The sequence below is a fragment of the Oncorhynchus gorbuscha genome, linkage group LG23 (assembly GCF_021184085.1).
Source record: "Oncorhynchus gorbuscha isolate QuinsamMale2020 ecotype Even-year linkage group LG23, OgorEven_v1.0, whole genome shotgun sequence".
Lineage (NCBI taxonomy): Eukaryota > Metazoa > Chordata > Actinopteri > Salmoniformes > Salmonidae > Oncorhynchus > Oncorhynchus gorbuscha.
Window position 1 is genome coordinate 4,826,164 of NC_060195.1, and position 14,517 is coordinate 4,840,680.

At 51.1% G+C, this 14,517-nt stretch overlaps 1 protein-coding gene across 5 annotated transcripts in view; it reads left to right on the forward strand.

The window, feature by feature from the left end:
* LOC124010999 (catenin alpha-1) overlaps window positions 1–14,517 on the forward strand; it is a 233,760-nt gene that overhangs the window by 186,391 nt on the left and 32,852 nt on the right. For all 5 annotated transcript variants that reach the window (XM_046323885.1, XM_046323886.1, XM_046323884.1 and 2 more), the window contains 2 exons: window positions 5,334–5,444; window positions 8,065–8,246. In XM_046323885.1, coding sequence (XP_046179841.1) covers window positions 5,334–5,444; window positions 8,065–8,246 — 293 coding nt within the window. The remainder of the gene's footprint in view (window positions 1–5,333; window positions 5,445–8,064; window positions 8,247–14,517) is intronic.

Genomic DNA, 14,517 nt, shown 5'->3' on the forward strand with positions numbered 1-14,517 from the left:
ATGATATTCCATGGTGAGTGGGTCGAGGTGAGACCTTGATATTCCATGGTGAGTGGGTCGAGGTGAGACCATGATATTCCATGGTGAGTGGGTCGAAGTGAGACCTTGATATTCCATGGTGAGTGGGTCGAGGTGAGACCATGATATTCCATGGTGAGTGGGATGGTGGGTCGAGGTGAGACCTTGATATTCCATGGTGAGTGGGTCGAGGTGAGACCATGATATTCCATGGTGAGTGGGATGGTGGGTCGAGGTGTGATTATGTTTTAGACTTTGAGGGATCTGAGTCATTACCCGTGGAAGATATCAAGACAGACTGATAAGGGATGTGTGTAGACAGTTGGATAAGCACGAAGTGAGTTACTGCACCGGAGAGAGAATGCACCCTTATCACATTCACGTTCTTTCCTTCCGCTCTCTCTCTCTCTCCTCTTTCCTTTCCTGTCTCTTTCCTTCCCTCGCTCTCTCTCCTCTTTCCTTTCCTGTCTCTTTCCTTCCCTCGCTCTCTCTCCTCTTTCCTTTCCTGTCTCTTTCCTTCCCTCGCTCTCCTCTCTTTCCTTTCCTGTCTCTTTCCTTCTCTCTCTCTCTCAGCTCTTTCCCTCCCTCGCTCTCTCAGCTCTTTCCCTCCCTCGCTCTCTCAGCTCTTTCCCTCCCTCGCTCTCTCAGCTCTTTCCCTCCCTCGCTCTCTCAGCTCTTTCCCTCCCTCGCTCTCTCAGCTCTTTCCCTCCCTCGCTCTCTCAGCTCTTTCCCTCCCTCGCTCTCTCAGCTCTTTCCCTCCCTCGCTCTCTCAGCTCTTTCCCTCCCTCGCTCTCTCAGCTCTTTCCCTCCCTCGCTCTCTCAGCTCTTTCCCTCCCTCGCTCTCTCAGCTCTTTCCCTCCCTCGCTCTCTCAGCTCTTTCCCTCCCTCGCTCTCTCAGCTCTTTACTTCCCTCGCTCTCTCCGCTCTTTACTTCCCTCGCTCTCTCCGCTCTTTACTTCCCTCGCTCTCTCCGCTCTTTACTTCCCTCGCTCTCTCCGCTCTCCCTCCCTCGCTCTCTCCTCTTTCCCTCCCTCGCTCTCTCCTCTTTCCCTCCCTCGCTCTCTCCTCTTTCCCTCCCTCGCTCTCTCCTCTTTCCCTCCCTCGCTCTCTCCTCTTTCCCTCCCTCGCTCTCTCCTCTTTCCCTCCCTCGCTCTCTCCTCTTTCCCTCCCTCGCTCTCTCCTCTTTCCCTCCCTCCCTCGCTCTCTCCTCTTTCCCTCCCTCCCTCGCTCTCTCCTCTTTCCCTCCCTCCCTCCTCGCTCTCTCCTCTTTCCCTCCCTCCCTCGCTCTCTCCTCTTTCCCTCCCTCCCTCGCTCTCTCCTCTTTCCCTCCCTCCCCTCGCTCTCTCCTCTTTCCCTCCCTCCCTCGCTCTCTCCTCTTTCCCTCCCTCCCTCGCTCTCTCCTCTTTCCCTCCCTCCCTCGCTCTCTCCTCTTTCCCTCCCTCCCTCGCTCTCTCCTCTTTCCCTCCCTCCCTCGCTCTCTCCTCTTTCCCTCCCTCCCTCGCTCTCTCCTCTTTCCCTCCCTCCCTCGCTCTCTCCTCTTTCCCTCCCTCCCTCGCTCTCTCCTCTTTCCCTCCCTCCCTCGCTCTCTCCTCTTTCCCTCCCTCCCTCGCTCTCTCCTCTTTCCCTCCCTCCCTCGCTCTCTCCTCTTTCCCTCCCTCCCTCGCTCTCTCCTCTTTCCCTCCCTCCCTCGCTCTCTCCTCTTTCCCTCCCTCCCTCGCTCTCTCCTCTTTCCCTCCCTCCCTCGCTCTCTCCTCTTTCCCTCCCTCCCTCGCTCTCTCCTCTTTCCCTCCCTCCCTCGCTCTCTCCTCTTTCCCTCCCTCCCTCGCTCTCTCCTCTTTCCCTCCCTCCCTCGCTCTCTCCTCTCTTTCCCTCCCTCGCTCTCTCCTCTCTTTCCCTCCCTCGCTCTCTCCTCTCTTTCCCTCCCTCGCTCTCTCCTCTCTTTCCCTCCCTCGCTCTCTCCTCTTTCCCTCCCTCGCTCTCTCCTCTTTCCCTCCCTCGCTCTCTCCTCTCTTTCCCTCCCTCGCTCTCTCCTCTCTTTCCCTCCCTCGCTCTCTCTCCTCTTTCCCTCCCTCGCTCTCTCTCCTCTTTCCCTCCCTCGCTCTCTCTCCTCTTTCCCTCCCTCGCTCTCTCTCCTCTTTCCCTCCCTCGCTCTCTCCTCTCTTTCCCTCCCTCGCTCTCTCCTCTCTTTCCCTCCCTCGCTCTCTCCTCTTTCCCTCCCTCGCTCTCTCTCTCCTCTTTCCCTCCCTCGCTCTCTCTCCTCTTTCCCTCCCTCGCTCTCTCTCTCTTTCCCTCCCTCGCTCTCTCTCTCTTTCCCTCCCTCGCTCTCTCTTTCCCTCCCCCTCTTTCCCTCCCTCGCTCTCTCTCTCTCTTTCCCTCCCTCGCTCTCTCCTCTTTCTCTTTCCCTCCCTCGCTCCTCTCTCTCTCTTTCCCTCCCTCGCTCTCTCCCTCTTTCCCTCCCTCGCTCTCTCTCTCTCCCTCCCTCCTCTTTCCCTCCCTCGCTCTCCTCTTTCCCTCCCTCGCTCTCTCCTCTTTCCCTCCCTCGCTCTCTCCTCTTTCCCTCCCTCGCTCTCTCTCTCTTTCCCTCCCTCGCTCTCTCCTCTCTTTCCCTCCCTCGCTCTCTCCTCTCTTTCCCTCCCTCGCTCTCTCCTCTCTTTCCCTCCCTCGCTCTCTCCTCTCTTTCCCTCCCTCGCTCTCTCCTCTCTTTCCCTCCCTCGCTCTCTCCTCTCTTTCCCTCCCTCGCTCTCTCCTCTCTTTCCCTCCCTCGCTCTCTCCTCTCTTTCCCTCCCTCGCTCTCTCCTCTCTCCCTCCCTCGCTCTCTCTCTTTCCCTCCCTCGCTCTCTCCTCTCTCTTTCCTTCCCTATCAGTTTTCCCTTAAACCAATGCCTTGCTAACTTCATGTCAGCCATACTAACACAGGAAGAGATGTCTGTTTCACTCTTGGCATTCAGGAAGAGATGTCTGTTTCACTCTTGGCATTCAGGAAGAGATGTCTGTTGCACGTTTGGCATTCAGGAAGAGATGTCTGTTTCATGTTTGGCATTCAGGAAGAGATGTCTGTTTCACGTTTGGCATTCAGGAAGAGATGTCTGTTTCATGCTTGGCATTCAGGAAGAGATGTCTGTTTCACGTTTGGCATTCAGGAAGAGATGTCTGTTTCATGCTTGGCATTCAGGAAGAGATGTCTGTTTCATGCTTGGCATTCAGGAAGAGATGTCTGTTTCATGCTTGGCATTCAGGAAGAGATGTCTGTTTCACGCTTGGCATTCAGGAAGAGATGTCTGTTTCACGTTTGGCATTCAGGAAGAGTTGTCTGTTTCATGCTTGGCATTCAGGAAGAGATGTCTGTTTCATGCTTGGCATTCAGGAAGAGATGTCTGTTTCATGCTTGGCATTCAGGAAGGAAGAGATGTCTGTTGCATGCTTGGCATTCAGGAAGGGAGAGATGTCTGTTTCATGCTTGGCATTCAGGAAGGGAGAGATGTTTGTTTCATGCTTGGCATTCAGGGAGAGAGTGATGTCTGTTGCATGACTAGTGTTCAGGCCAGGGCTGTGGACAAGGAAAAAGGGTTGGACGATTGCAATCAATATTATAATTATGCCACTTAGCCGCAGCTTTTACCCAAAGCCACTTGAAGCCCAAATCAAAAGGGAAACGTTTTGGCGCATGTGAACACGATGGAAATGGAATGAGCAGGAATCAATGAGCGAAAACGGACAGTGTGTCAGCTGCGTCGTAGTGGTTTTTTCTTGTGTCTTGTGCTGAGCTGGTGAAATATGAGGATGAATTGCGTGGGTTGTTTGTCGAAGAGGAAGTGTGAACTTATGCCAAGTAGACTAAAGATGGAGTTTTAAAATGTATTTGGCTGGAAGCTAAGGTTTATCAGTCCATATATAGGATACATTTGTGAAAACATCGTGCCTACCTGTGTTGATTTCCATCACAGGCATATTGCCCCAGAAAGCCTACAACTGGGGAAACTACACAAACTCCCATTTCAAGAGAGAACTGTTTTGTAGAACCAACTAAATTCTTCACAAAATGCTCGGGTGTACTAGCTACAACTGTCTTCACGTTCGTGAGTTAACGGTTTAGAGCAGGCAGGTACGGTGGCTCCCGTAGGACATAAATTGTTCCTCTGCGTGAAGACACTGTGTCCATGTAAAACAGACATAGGCAAAAACACATGCACACACACAAACATAGCATACACACTCTACACACACGCATAACATACACACTTTATACACACTATACACACACGTGGATTTTGCGTTGTAGATGTGTGGTAGTGTAGTATGGGCCTGAGGGCACACTCTTAAGTGTGTTGTGAAGTCTGTAATCCTTGTATTGTTATGTTTGTAAAATTATATAACCTCTTTCGTTCTGTCGGACCCCAGGAAGGAGTAACTGCTGCCTTTGCCGGGAACTAATGGGGATCCATAAAAAATACAAATGTGATCCCTGAGGGAATTTGAACCCTTAACCTTGCTGGTTTCCACCCTCTTACCAAATGTCACCCACCCACCCACCTACACATCCAGGATGCTACCATGCAGGCTGTTGTCTGTAGTGTTCGTCACTAGAAAACCTCTCCCTCTCTCCCACCACCACCTCTAATGATGCCGGGCGATGGTCTGATTGAAGCAATTTACTCCTGATATATGTTTCATGCTAACGCCTAGCTTCCCTTTCCCCCTCTGAAAATGCAAAGGACAGGACATTACACTTCATTGACTAATTAATTTAGCGTGGCAGGCTGCTGTGGAGGAGAGGAAGAAGACGATCCTCTGTTACTGCTGTGGCTGGCAGCACTGGGGCATTTGTCATCATGCTGCTCTAACAGCTCTCTACCACGCACACTTCTTTCTAATTTGGTTTTCCCTCTCCCTTTTTCTCCTCATTCCACATCTCTCTGTTCGTCTCCTCTTTCCTCCATCTTTCCTCCTCTCCCCTTTCCTGTCTCTCTCTCCTCTCCTCTCTCCTCTCCCCCTCTCTCTCCTCTCCCCCTCTCTCTCCTCTCCTGCCTCGCTCTCCTCTCTCTCCTCTCCTGCCTCGCTCTCTCTCTCTCTCTCTCTCTCTCTCTCTCTCCTCTCTCTCTCTCTCTCTCTCTCTCTCTCTCTCTCTCTCCTCTCTCTCCTGCCTCTCTCTCCTGCCTCTCTCTCCTGCCTCTCTCTCCTCCCTCTCTCTCCTCCCTCTCTCTCCTCCCTCTCTCTCCTCCCTCTCTCTCCTCCCTCTCTCTCCTCCCTCTCTCTCCTCCCTCTCTCTCCTCCCTCTCTCTCCTCCCTCTCTCTCCTCCCTCTCTCCTCTCCTGTAGACTCCTGAAGAGTTGGATGATTCTGACTTTGAGACGGAGGACTTTGATGTTCGCAGCAGGACCAGCGTTCAGACAGAAGATGACCAGCTTATCGCAGGCCAGAGCGCCAGGGTGAGTCCACACACACACACACACCGCTCTCTTCCACCACCCCCTCTACAGGCCCTCTCAGTGGGTTATACACCTTGTTCACGCCAAGACTCCCTTGACCCCCTCACACATACTAGCTAGACTCTCCATTCAGACAGACATGGTTACCCAGACTCCCCCTCACACATACTAGCTAGACTCTCCATTCAGACAGACATGGTTACCCAGACTCCCCCTCACACATACTAGCTAGACTCTCCATTCAGACAGACATGGTTCCCAGACTCCCTTGACCCACTCACAAATGCTCTGGACTTTTCATTCAGACAGACATGGTTATCTAGACTCCCCCCTCTCACACACTAGATGCCAGGCCAGAAGGGAGTGAATCGGGACTGTGATAGTCTGGATTCCCATTCAGACAGACACTGATGATGTTCTGATATTTAATGAGCAGTGTGTGTGTGTCTGAGGGTTCCATTTTGGAATGCCGGCACTAGTTGGGTTCCATTTTGGAATGCCGGCACCAGTTGGGTTCCATTTTGGAATGCCGGCACTAGTTGGGTTCCATTTTGGAATGCCGGCACCAGTTGGGTTCCATTTTGGAATGCCCGCCCCAGTTGGGTTCCATTTTGGAATGCCGGCACCAGTTGGGTTCCATTTTGGAATGCCGGCACCAGTTGGGTTCCATTTTGGAATCAGTCATGTTAGAGGAGTAACCATCACTAGCTTGGTTACCTTTCTATACTATATTAGAGTTCTGTAATGCTTCCAGCCTGGCTAGTGACAGCATTCATGATGTTCTTCTCTCCATGTTTGTATTATCTATTCTCTGTCCTGTTTCTCAAATCGGATCCTATTTCTTGTATATTGCGCTAACCATAGGGCTCTGGTCAAAAGTAGTGCACTTCATAGGGAATAGTGTGCCATTTGGGACACTACCCTGTTCTGAGCTGTGTTGGAAGGAAATGAAGAGCGCTCCAGTTTAATACTGTTCACAACCTCAACTACTGTCCTACCACCCACAAAGTACACACACTCACGCAGAGAGGAGGCCTACAGAGTACACACACATCACCCGGAGAGAAGGCCTACAGAGTACACCCACATCACCCGGAGAGGAGGCCTACAGAGTACACCCACATCACCCGGAGAGGAGGCCTACAGAGTACACCCACTCACGTAGAGAGAAGGCCTACAGAGGACACCCACATCACCCGGAGAGAAGGCCTACAGAGTACACCCACATCACCCGGAGAGGAGGCCTACAGAGTACACCCACATCACCCGGAGAGGAGGCCTACAGAGTACACCCACATCACCCGGAGAGGAGGCCTACAGAGTACACCCACATCACCCGGAGAGAAGGCCTACAGAGTACACCCACTCACGTAGAGAGGAGGCCTACAGAGTACACCCACTCACGTAGAGAGGAGGCCTACAGAGTACACCCACTCACGTAGAGAGAAGGCCTACAGAGTACACCCACTCACGTAGAGAGAAGGCCTACAGAGTACACCCACTCACGTAGAGAGAAGGCCTACAGAGTACACATCTTGCACAGACACTCTCTCTTTACATATTCTCCCGGTTGCCTTGGTAATGGTTGTATTAACATATCCAGTCATTGGCCAAATGAGGGGGCTACGTTGGTGAGAAATATGTTAGTCGGTGTGGAAGCACGGCGTGACCTCATTAGCCCTCTTGTTATGCATCGGTAATGTAGACCGTTCTGATTTCCCGACTGAACTACGATCATTCTATCGTGTTTTCTATCAGGTCTTCCTGTTTAGCGGCTCGGGTTCTCCACAAAGTTTTTTTGGAGCTAACCTTAAGAGGCGTCTTCAGTTAATCCTCAACCTTAAGAATGAAAACAAGGAAATTCATTCATGAGCATTGGGACTTGACCAGAAAAGCCCTATTTATATCAACTTAAAGGAATGGTGATTTTTTTTAATGTGCGTCTGACAGTGTTTTCTCCTCCAAGCTAAAGCGACGGCGTTAGGTCTGGGAGCCTAACGCGAGTCGTCCAGGTCTCCTTTAGGGTAATGTCACTCATCACACGAGTTCAGAGGCTCGTATATGTACAGTTGAAGTCGGAAGTGTACATACACCTTAGCCAAATACACTTAAACTCAGTTTTTCCACAATTCTTGACATTTAATCAGAGTACAAATGCCCTGTCTTAGGTTAGTTAGGATCACCACTTTATTTTAAGAATGTGAAATGTCAGAATAATAGTAGAGAGAATGATTTATTTCAGCTTTTGATTCTTTCATCACATTCCCAGTGGGTCAGACGTTTACATACACTCAATTAGTATTTGGTAGCATTGCCTTTAAATTGTTTAACTTGGGTCAAACGTTACAGGTAGCCTTCCACAAGCTTCCCACAATAAGTTGGGTGCATTTTGGCACATTCCTCCTAATAGAGCTGGTGTAACTGTGTAATAGTGACCAATAGAGCCTCGTTGTGCTGTTCTATAGCTCTCTCCTCTACCAGGCTATAATGCCTTGTTGTGCTGTTCTATAGCTCTCTCCTCTACCAAGCTATAATGCCTCGTTGTGCTGTTCTATAGCTCTCTCCTCTACCAGGCTATAATGCCTCGGTGTGCTGTTGTAACTCTCTCCTCCTCTACCAGGCTATCATGGCCCAGCTGCCCCAGGAGCAGAAGGCTAAGATCGCTGAGCAGGTGGCCAGTTTCCAGGAAGAGAAGAGCAAGCTGGACGCCGAGGTGTCCAAGTGGGACGACTCCGGCAACGACATCATCGTCCTGGCCAAACAGATGTGTATGATCATGATGGAGATGACTGACTTCACCAGGTATGGAGGGGCACGGGGCAGAGGGGTGGGTGGAAGGAGAGGGCAGAGGGGTGGGTGGGTGGAGGGAGGGAGCAGAGGGGTGGGTGGGTGGAGGGAGGGAGCAGAGGGGTGGGTGTGTTGAGGGGGGACGGAGCAGAGGGGGACGGGGCAGAGGGGTGGGTGGAGGGAGCAGAGGGGTGGGTGGAGGGAGCAGAGGGGTGGGTGTGTTGAGGGGGACGGGGCAGAGGGGTGGGTGTGTTGAGGGGGTACGGGGCAGAGGGGTGGGTGTGTTGAGGGGGGACGGGGCAGAGGGGTGGGTGTGTTGAGGGGGGACGGGCAGAGGGGGTAGTAGTTAAAATACACTATCTCGTCCTCTGCCTATATCCTAATCTGACTGTGGTGCAGGTCATGTTGTTCTTCACATTACCATCTCTGGTAAACACACACTGTATCAAATACAATCGTATGTTTATTCGTCAGATGCACAGGATACAGAATATGTAATCGGTACAGTGAATTGTTTACTTGCATAGTGGAGTCTTTCGCTAGCTAAACAATTAACCATAATCCCAACTCTAATGCCTCGTTCAAAACAACTAGGAACTCAAACATAAAATAAAGAAATCTGACAGGGAAAAATGGAATTCAACTCTGTCAAACTCAGGAACTCGGGGGGGGGTCGGCCCCTTTCTAGAGCTAACGTTTGCTGTACACAGATCATACACGTAACGTTAGCAAGCCAGCCAGCTAACGTTAGTTAGCTAGGTAACAGTGGGCTTTTAAATGTAAAATATCTTAAAATGTAGCTGGACTCTTTAACTGTATACATGGATGAATGTTTCTCCCGCTCTGTCATGGTTGCCCTTAGTTTGAAGATGTAATCCGGAGACGGGCGTTTTAAACAACAGCCTTCTTTCAGTGTTCTCTTTTTGGACTCTCCGGATTTGGCAATAATCTCTCTGCTTCCACCGGGCATTCCACTGCTTTTAAAACTGGGTCAACTTGTTCCTTGACACTGTTTCTTCCCCAACGTTGTAATCAGAAAACTACAATCTCTGGTTCAATTAATTTTTATATATTTTTTTTTAACCTAAATCAGTAATTGTCTGATTCATCATCAGTGTCGGAGAGAGTCAGCATGGCACAATCATCCTGCAGAAAAGTTGTCCATCGCACCTTTGAGCTTTGTCCATAGCCGTTAACTGCAGTTGCACAAGTTCTTCATTATCTTAAAAAAAAAAGCTGCGGTAGATAGGATTATCCACACGTACGTAGCAGATCGTGTTTTTTAAAGAAGCATGCTACATGGAAGACCAATCTGAACTCCTCTCTCGGAATGTCCAGCCCACTCCATTATCTCTGCCAATCATGGCTAACGGTAAAGGTGCCTTGTAGGTTTCCGTGGCTAAAAACCTACTGGGCTCGTTATTTCAACAATTGTATTCGTATTTACAGATGTTATACAAGTTTGTTATTAAGGCACGTGGAAGTTCACATTTTCCACAAGGTATTTCTGCCCCCCCCAAAAAATTATTTTTTATAAAAAGTAAAATGTTGAAATGGCTCTGCTGTGAAGTAGTGACGGGCGGCATAAGCCTAGTTCCCTGAAACGGGTCGCATTAGGAAGATCTCTGTCTGGACTGGGGAGGCCAGCAGCTGTCCTCTAGTAAATGTGACACACAGACAAGATCGTAGGCTCTATGGCACATCACCTGAGTGCCCTGGCCGGCCATCTGCTCAGTAAAACGTGTGTGTCAGGAGGGGTGTGTGTGTGTGGTCTTTTGCCTGCAAGTATAGAGGTGTGTGTGGGTGGGTGGGTGTGTGGGTGTGTGTGTGGGTGGGTGTGTGTGTGGGTGTGTGTGTGTGTGTCGTCCTCTTTGTATTTTAAAGTGAATCCGTCAGGAGACATTGTGCCTGGAGATGATGACAGAGCAAATCTCTCTGCCTGCCGGTCTCTCAAATGCCAACTTTTTAAAGGAGTTTCTCCAGTCAGATCGAACACTGCAGTCACCCTGTAAGCACCAGTCTTGAAGACAGAGTTTACTCCACAAGCCAAGGCATTGTCCTGAGCTAAACAGCATAAACACCGAACATGAAGTTGCGTGAGACACCGAAAGGAGTAGAAGTCCTCTTAGACTGCCTTCCTCTGCCCAAGCCCAGCCTTCCTCTGGCCAAGCCCAGCCTTCCTCTGCCCAAGCCCAGCCTTCCTCTGGCCAAGCCCAGCCTTCCTCTGGCCAAGCCCAGCCTTCCTCTGGCCAAGCCCAGCCTTCCTCCGGCCAAGCCCAGCCTTCCTCCGGCCAAGCCCAGCCTCTCCTCCGGCCAAGCCCAGCCTTCCTCCGGCCAAGCCCAGCCTTCCTCCGGCCAAGGCCAAGCCTTCCCCAGCCTTCCTCCCGGCCAAGCCCAGCCTTCCTCCGGCCAAGCCCAGCCTTCCTCCGGCCAAGCCCAGCCTTCCTCTGGCCAAGCCCAGCCTTCCTCTGCCCAAGCCCAGCCTTCCTCTGCCCAAGCCCAGCCTTCCTCCGGCCAAGCCCAGCCTTCCTCCGGCCAAGCCCAGCCTTCCTCTGCCCAAGCCCAGCCTTCCTCTGCCCAAGCCCAGCCTTCCTCTGCCCAAGCCCAGCCTTCCTCCGCCCAAGCCCAGCCTTCCTCTGCCCAAGCCCAGCCTTCCTCTGGCCAAGCCCAGCCTTCCTCTGGCCAAGCCCAGCCTTCCTCTGGCCAAGCCCAGCCTTCCTCTGGCCAAGCCCAGCCTTCCTCTGGCCAAGCCCAGCCTTCCTCCGGCCAAGCCCAGCCTTCCTCCGGCCAAGCCCAGCCTTCCTCCGGCCAAGCCCAGCCTTCCTCCGGCCAAGCCCAGCCTTCCTCCGGCCAAGCCCAGCCTTCCTCCGGCCAAGCCCAGCCTTCCTCCGGCCAAGCCCAGCCTTAGACCCATCCAGCCTTCTCTTCCCCAGTTAGTGACAGACCTCCACTCTCTTCCTCCAACCAGCCTTACAAACCATCCAGCCTTCCCTTCCCCAGTTAGTGACAGACCTCCACTCTCTTCCTCCAACCAACGTCCCTTCCCCAGTTAGTGACAGACCTCCACTCTCTTCCTCCATCCAGCCTTCCCTTCCCCAGTTAGTGACAGACCTCCACTCTCTTCCTCCAACCAGCCTTACAAACCATCCAGCCTTCCCTTCCCCAGTTAGTGACAGACCTCCACTCTCTTCCTCCAACCAGCCTTCCCTTCCCCCGTTAGTGACAGACCTCCACTCTCTTCCTCCATCCAGCCTTCCCTTCCCCAGTTAGTGACAGACCTCCACTCTCTTCCTCCATCCAGCCTTCCCTTCCCCAGTTAGTGACAGACCTCCACTCTCTTCCTCCAACCAGCCTTCCCTTCCCCAGTTAGTGACAGATCTCCACTCTCTTCCTCCAACCGGCCTTACAAACCATCCAGCCTTCCCTTCCCCAGTTAGTGACAGACCTCCACTCTCTTCCAACCAGCCTTACAAACCATCCAGCCTTCCCTTCCCCAGTTAGTGTCAGACCTCCACTCTCTTCAGGTCAGGCTGATGAGCCAGCCTTTGATCAAATGCTTAGCATCGTCCAGCTTCAAACCTGCCACTTCTGATCCGCGTCCCCCTGAAGGATCCTAACGGCAGGCAGCGGTTCCCCTCCCAGACCTATTGTTTTTCATGCTAATGTTATGCTAATACATGCAAATGAAGCTGCCGCTCTCACGTCTCCTACCCTGCTACGCTAGCCCTGTCGTAAAATAAACAACATGCATATGTAGTTATTTAAAACACAACATGTATCTGTTCTGATAGAGATGTAAAGAAGTGGCATTAAAGGGTCTTCTTGAAGATGGGAGATTACATTTCAACTGTTAGGGTCTTGGCGCTGTCTCGTTCTAGTTTTCACAGTGGAAAGGCCCAATGGATTTCATTTCAACAAAAACCCACCAATAATGTTTTGTAGATATCTAAACAGGAGAATGTTTTGATTTCGCTGAAGAATTCTAGTCAGAATTAATCTACACCTCATAAATATGTAAATATTTCTCAGACTAGGAAAGTGGTTGGGTGTTATGGCTCCTACAACCATGTCACCATGGTAACCTGCAGCAGCAGGGGGTGGCAGAAAGAAGGAAGGTCAGCCAAGAACTAACTCAGTCCACGCCCAATTGATTGGTCCTTAACCTTGTGTCCGGGCAGGCAAGCACCAGCAAGGTTAGATCAGTGAGGAGGTAATTGACTTGTGCTTTTCCGCCCACCTGTCTGTCATACTATCTCTCTCTACACCGCCTGGTGTTTGACTGACTTACTGCCTGGTGGTGCCACCCACTCTGCCCTCTACACCGCCTGGTGTTTGACTGACTTACTGCCTGGTGGTGCCACCCACTCTGCTCTCTACACCGCCTGGTGTTTGACTGACTAGCCCAGTGTCTGAATGTAGAGGTGATGACTGGCCCAGTGTCTGAATATGGTGGTAGAGGTGATGACTGGCCCAGTGTCTGAATATGGTGGTAGAGGTGATGGTTAGCCCAGTGTCTGAATGTAGAGGTGATGGTTAGCCCAGTGTCTGAATGTAGAGGTGATGACTGGCCCAGTGTCTGAATGTAGAGGTGATGACTAGCCCAGTGTCTGAATATAGAGGTGATGACTAGCCCAGTGTCTGAATGTGGTAGAGGTGATGACTGGCCCAGTGAGGTGATGATAGCCCAGTGTCTGAGGTGATGGCTAGCCCAGTGTCTGAATATGGTGGTAGAGGTGATGACTAGCCCAGTGTCTGAATATAGAGGTGATGACTAGCCCAGTGTCTGAATATAGAGGTGATGACTAGCCCAGTGTCTGAATATGGTGGTAGAGGTGATGGTTAGCCCAGTGTCTGAATATGGTGGTAGAGGTGATTGTTAGCCCAGTGTCTGAATATGGTGGTAGAGGTGATGGTTAGCCCAGTGTCTGAATATGGTGGTAGAGGTGATGGTTAGCCCAGTGTCTGAATATAGAGGTGATGACTAGCCCAGTGTCTGAATATAGCCCAGTGTCTGAATATATGACTAGCCCAGTGTCTGAATATGGTGGACTAGCCCAGTGTCTGTGAGGTTAGCCCAGTGTCTGAATATGGTGGTAGAGGTGATGGTTAGCCCAGTGTCTGAATATGGTGGACCAGCCCAGTGTGATAGAGGGTGTTAGCCCAGTGTCTGAATATGGTGGTAGAGGTGATGGTTAGCCCAGTGTCTGAATATGGTGGTAGAGGTGATGACTAGCCCAGTGTCTGAATATGGTGGTAGAGGTGATGGTTAGCCCAGTGTCTGAATATGGTGGTAGAGGTGACGACTAGCCCAGTGTCTGAATATAGAGGTGATGACTGGCCCAGTGTCTGAATATGGTGGTAGAGGTGATGACTAGCCCAGTGTCTGAATGTAGAGGTGATGACTGGCCCAGTGTCTGAATATGGTGGTAGAGGTGATGGTTAGCCCAGTGTCTGAATATGGTGGTAGAGGTGATGACTAGCCCAGTGTCTGAATATGGTGGTAGAGGTGATGGTTAGCCCAGTGTCTGAATATGGTGGTAGAGGTGATGGTTAGCCCAGTGTCTGAATATGGTGGTAGAGGTGACGACTAGCCCAGTGTCTGAATATAGAGGTGATGACTAGCCCAGTGTCTGAATATGGTGGTAGAGGTGATGACTGGCCCACTGTCTGAATATAGAGGTGATGACTAGCCCAGTGTCTGAATATAGAGGTGATCACTAGCCCAGTGTCTGAATATGGTGGTAGAGGTGATGACTGGCCCAGTGTCTGAATATGGTGGGAGAGGTGATGACTGGCCCAGTGTCTGAATATGGTGGGAGAGGTGATGACTGGCCCAGTGTCTGAATATGGTGGGAGAGGTGATGACTGGCCCAGTGTCTGAATATAGAGGTGATGACTGGCCCAGTGTCTGAATATAGAGGTGATGACTGGCCCAGTGTCTAAATATGGTGGTAGAGGTGATGACTGGCCCAGTGTCTGAATATGGTGGTAGAGGTGATGGTTAGCCTAGTGTCTGAATATGGTGGTAGAGGTGATGACTAGCCCAGTGTCTGAATATGGTGGTAGAGGTGATGACTGGCCCAGTGTCTGAATATGGAGGTAGAGGTGATAATAATATAATAATATATAATTATAATAATATAATAATATAATAATAATAATAATATATGCCATTTAGCAGACGCTTTTATCCAAAGCGACTTACAGTCATGTGTGCATACATTCTACGTATTGGTGGTCCCGGGGATCGAACCCACTACCCTGGCGTTACAAGCGCCATGCTCTA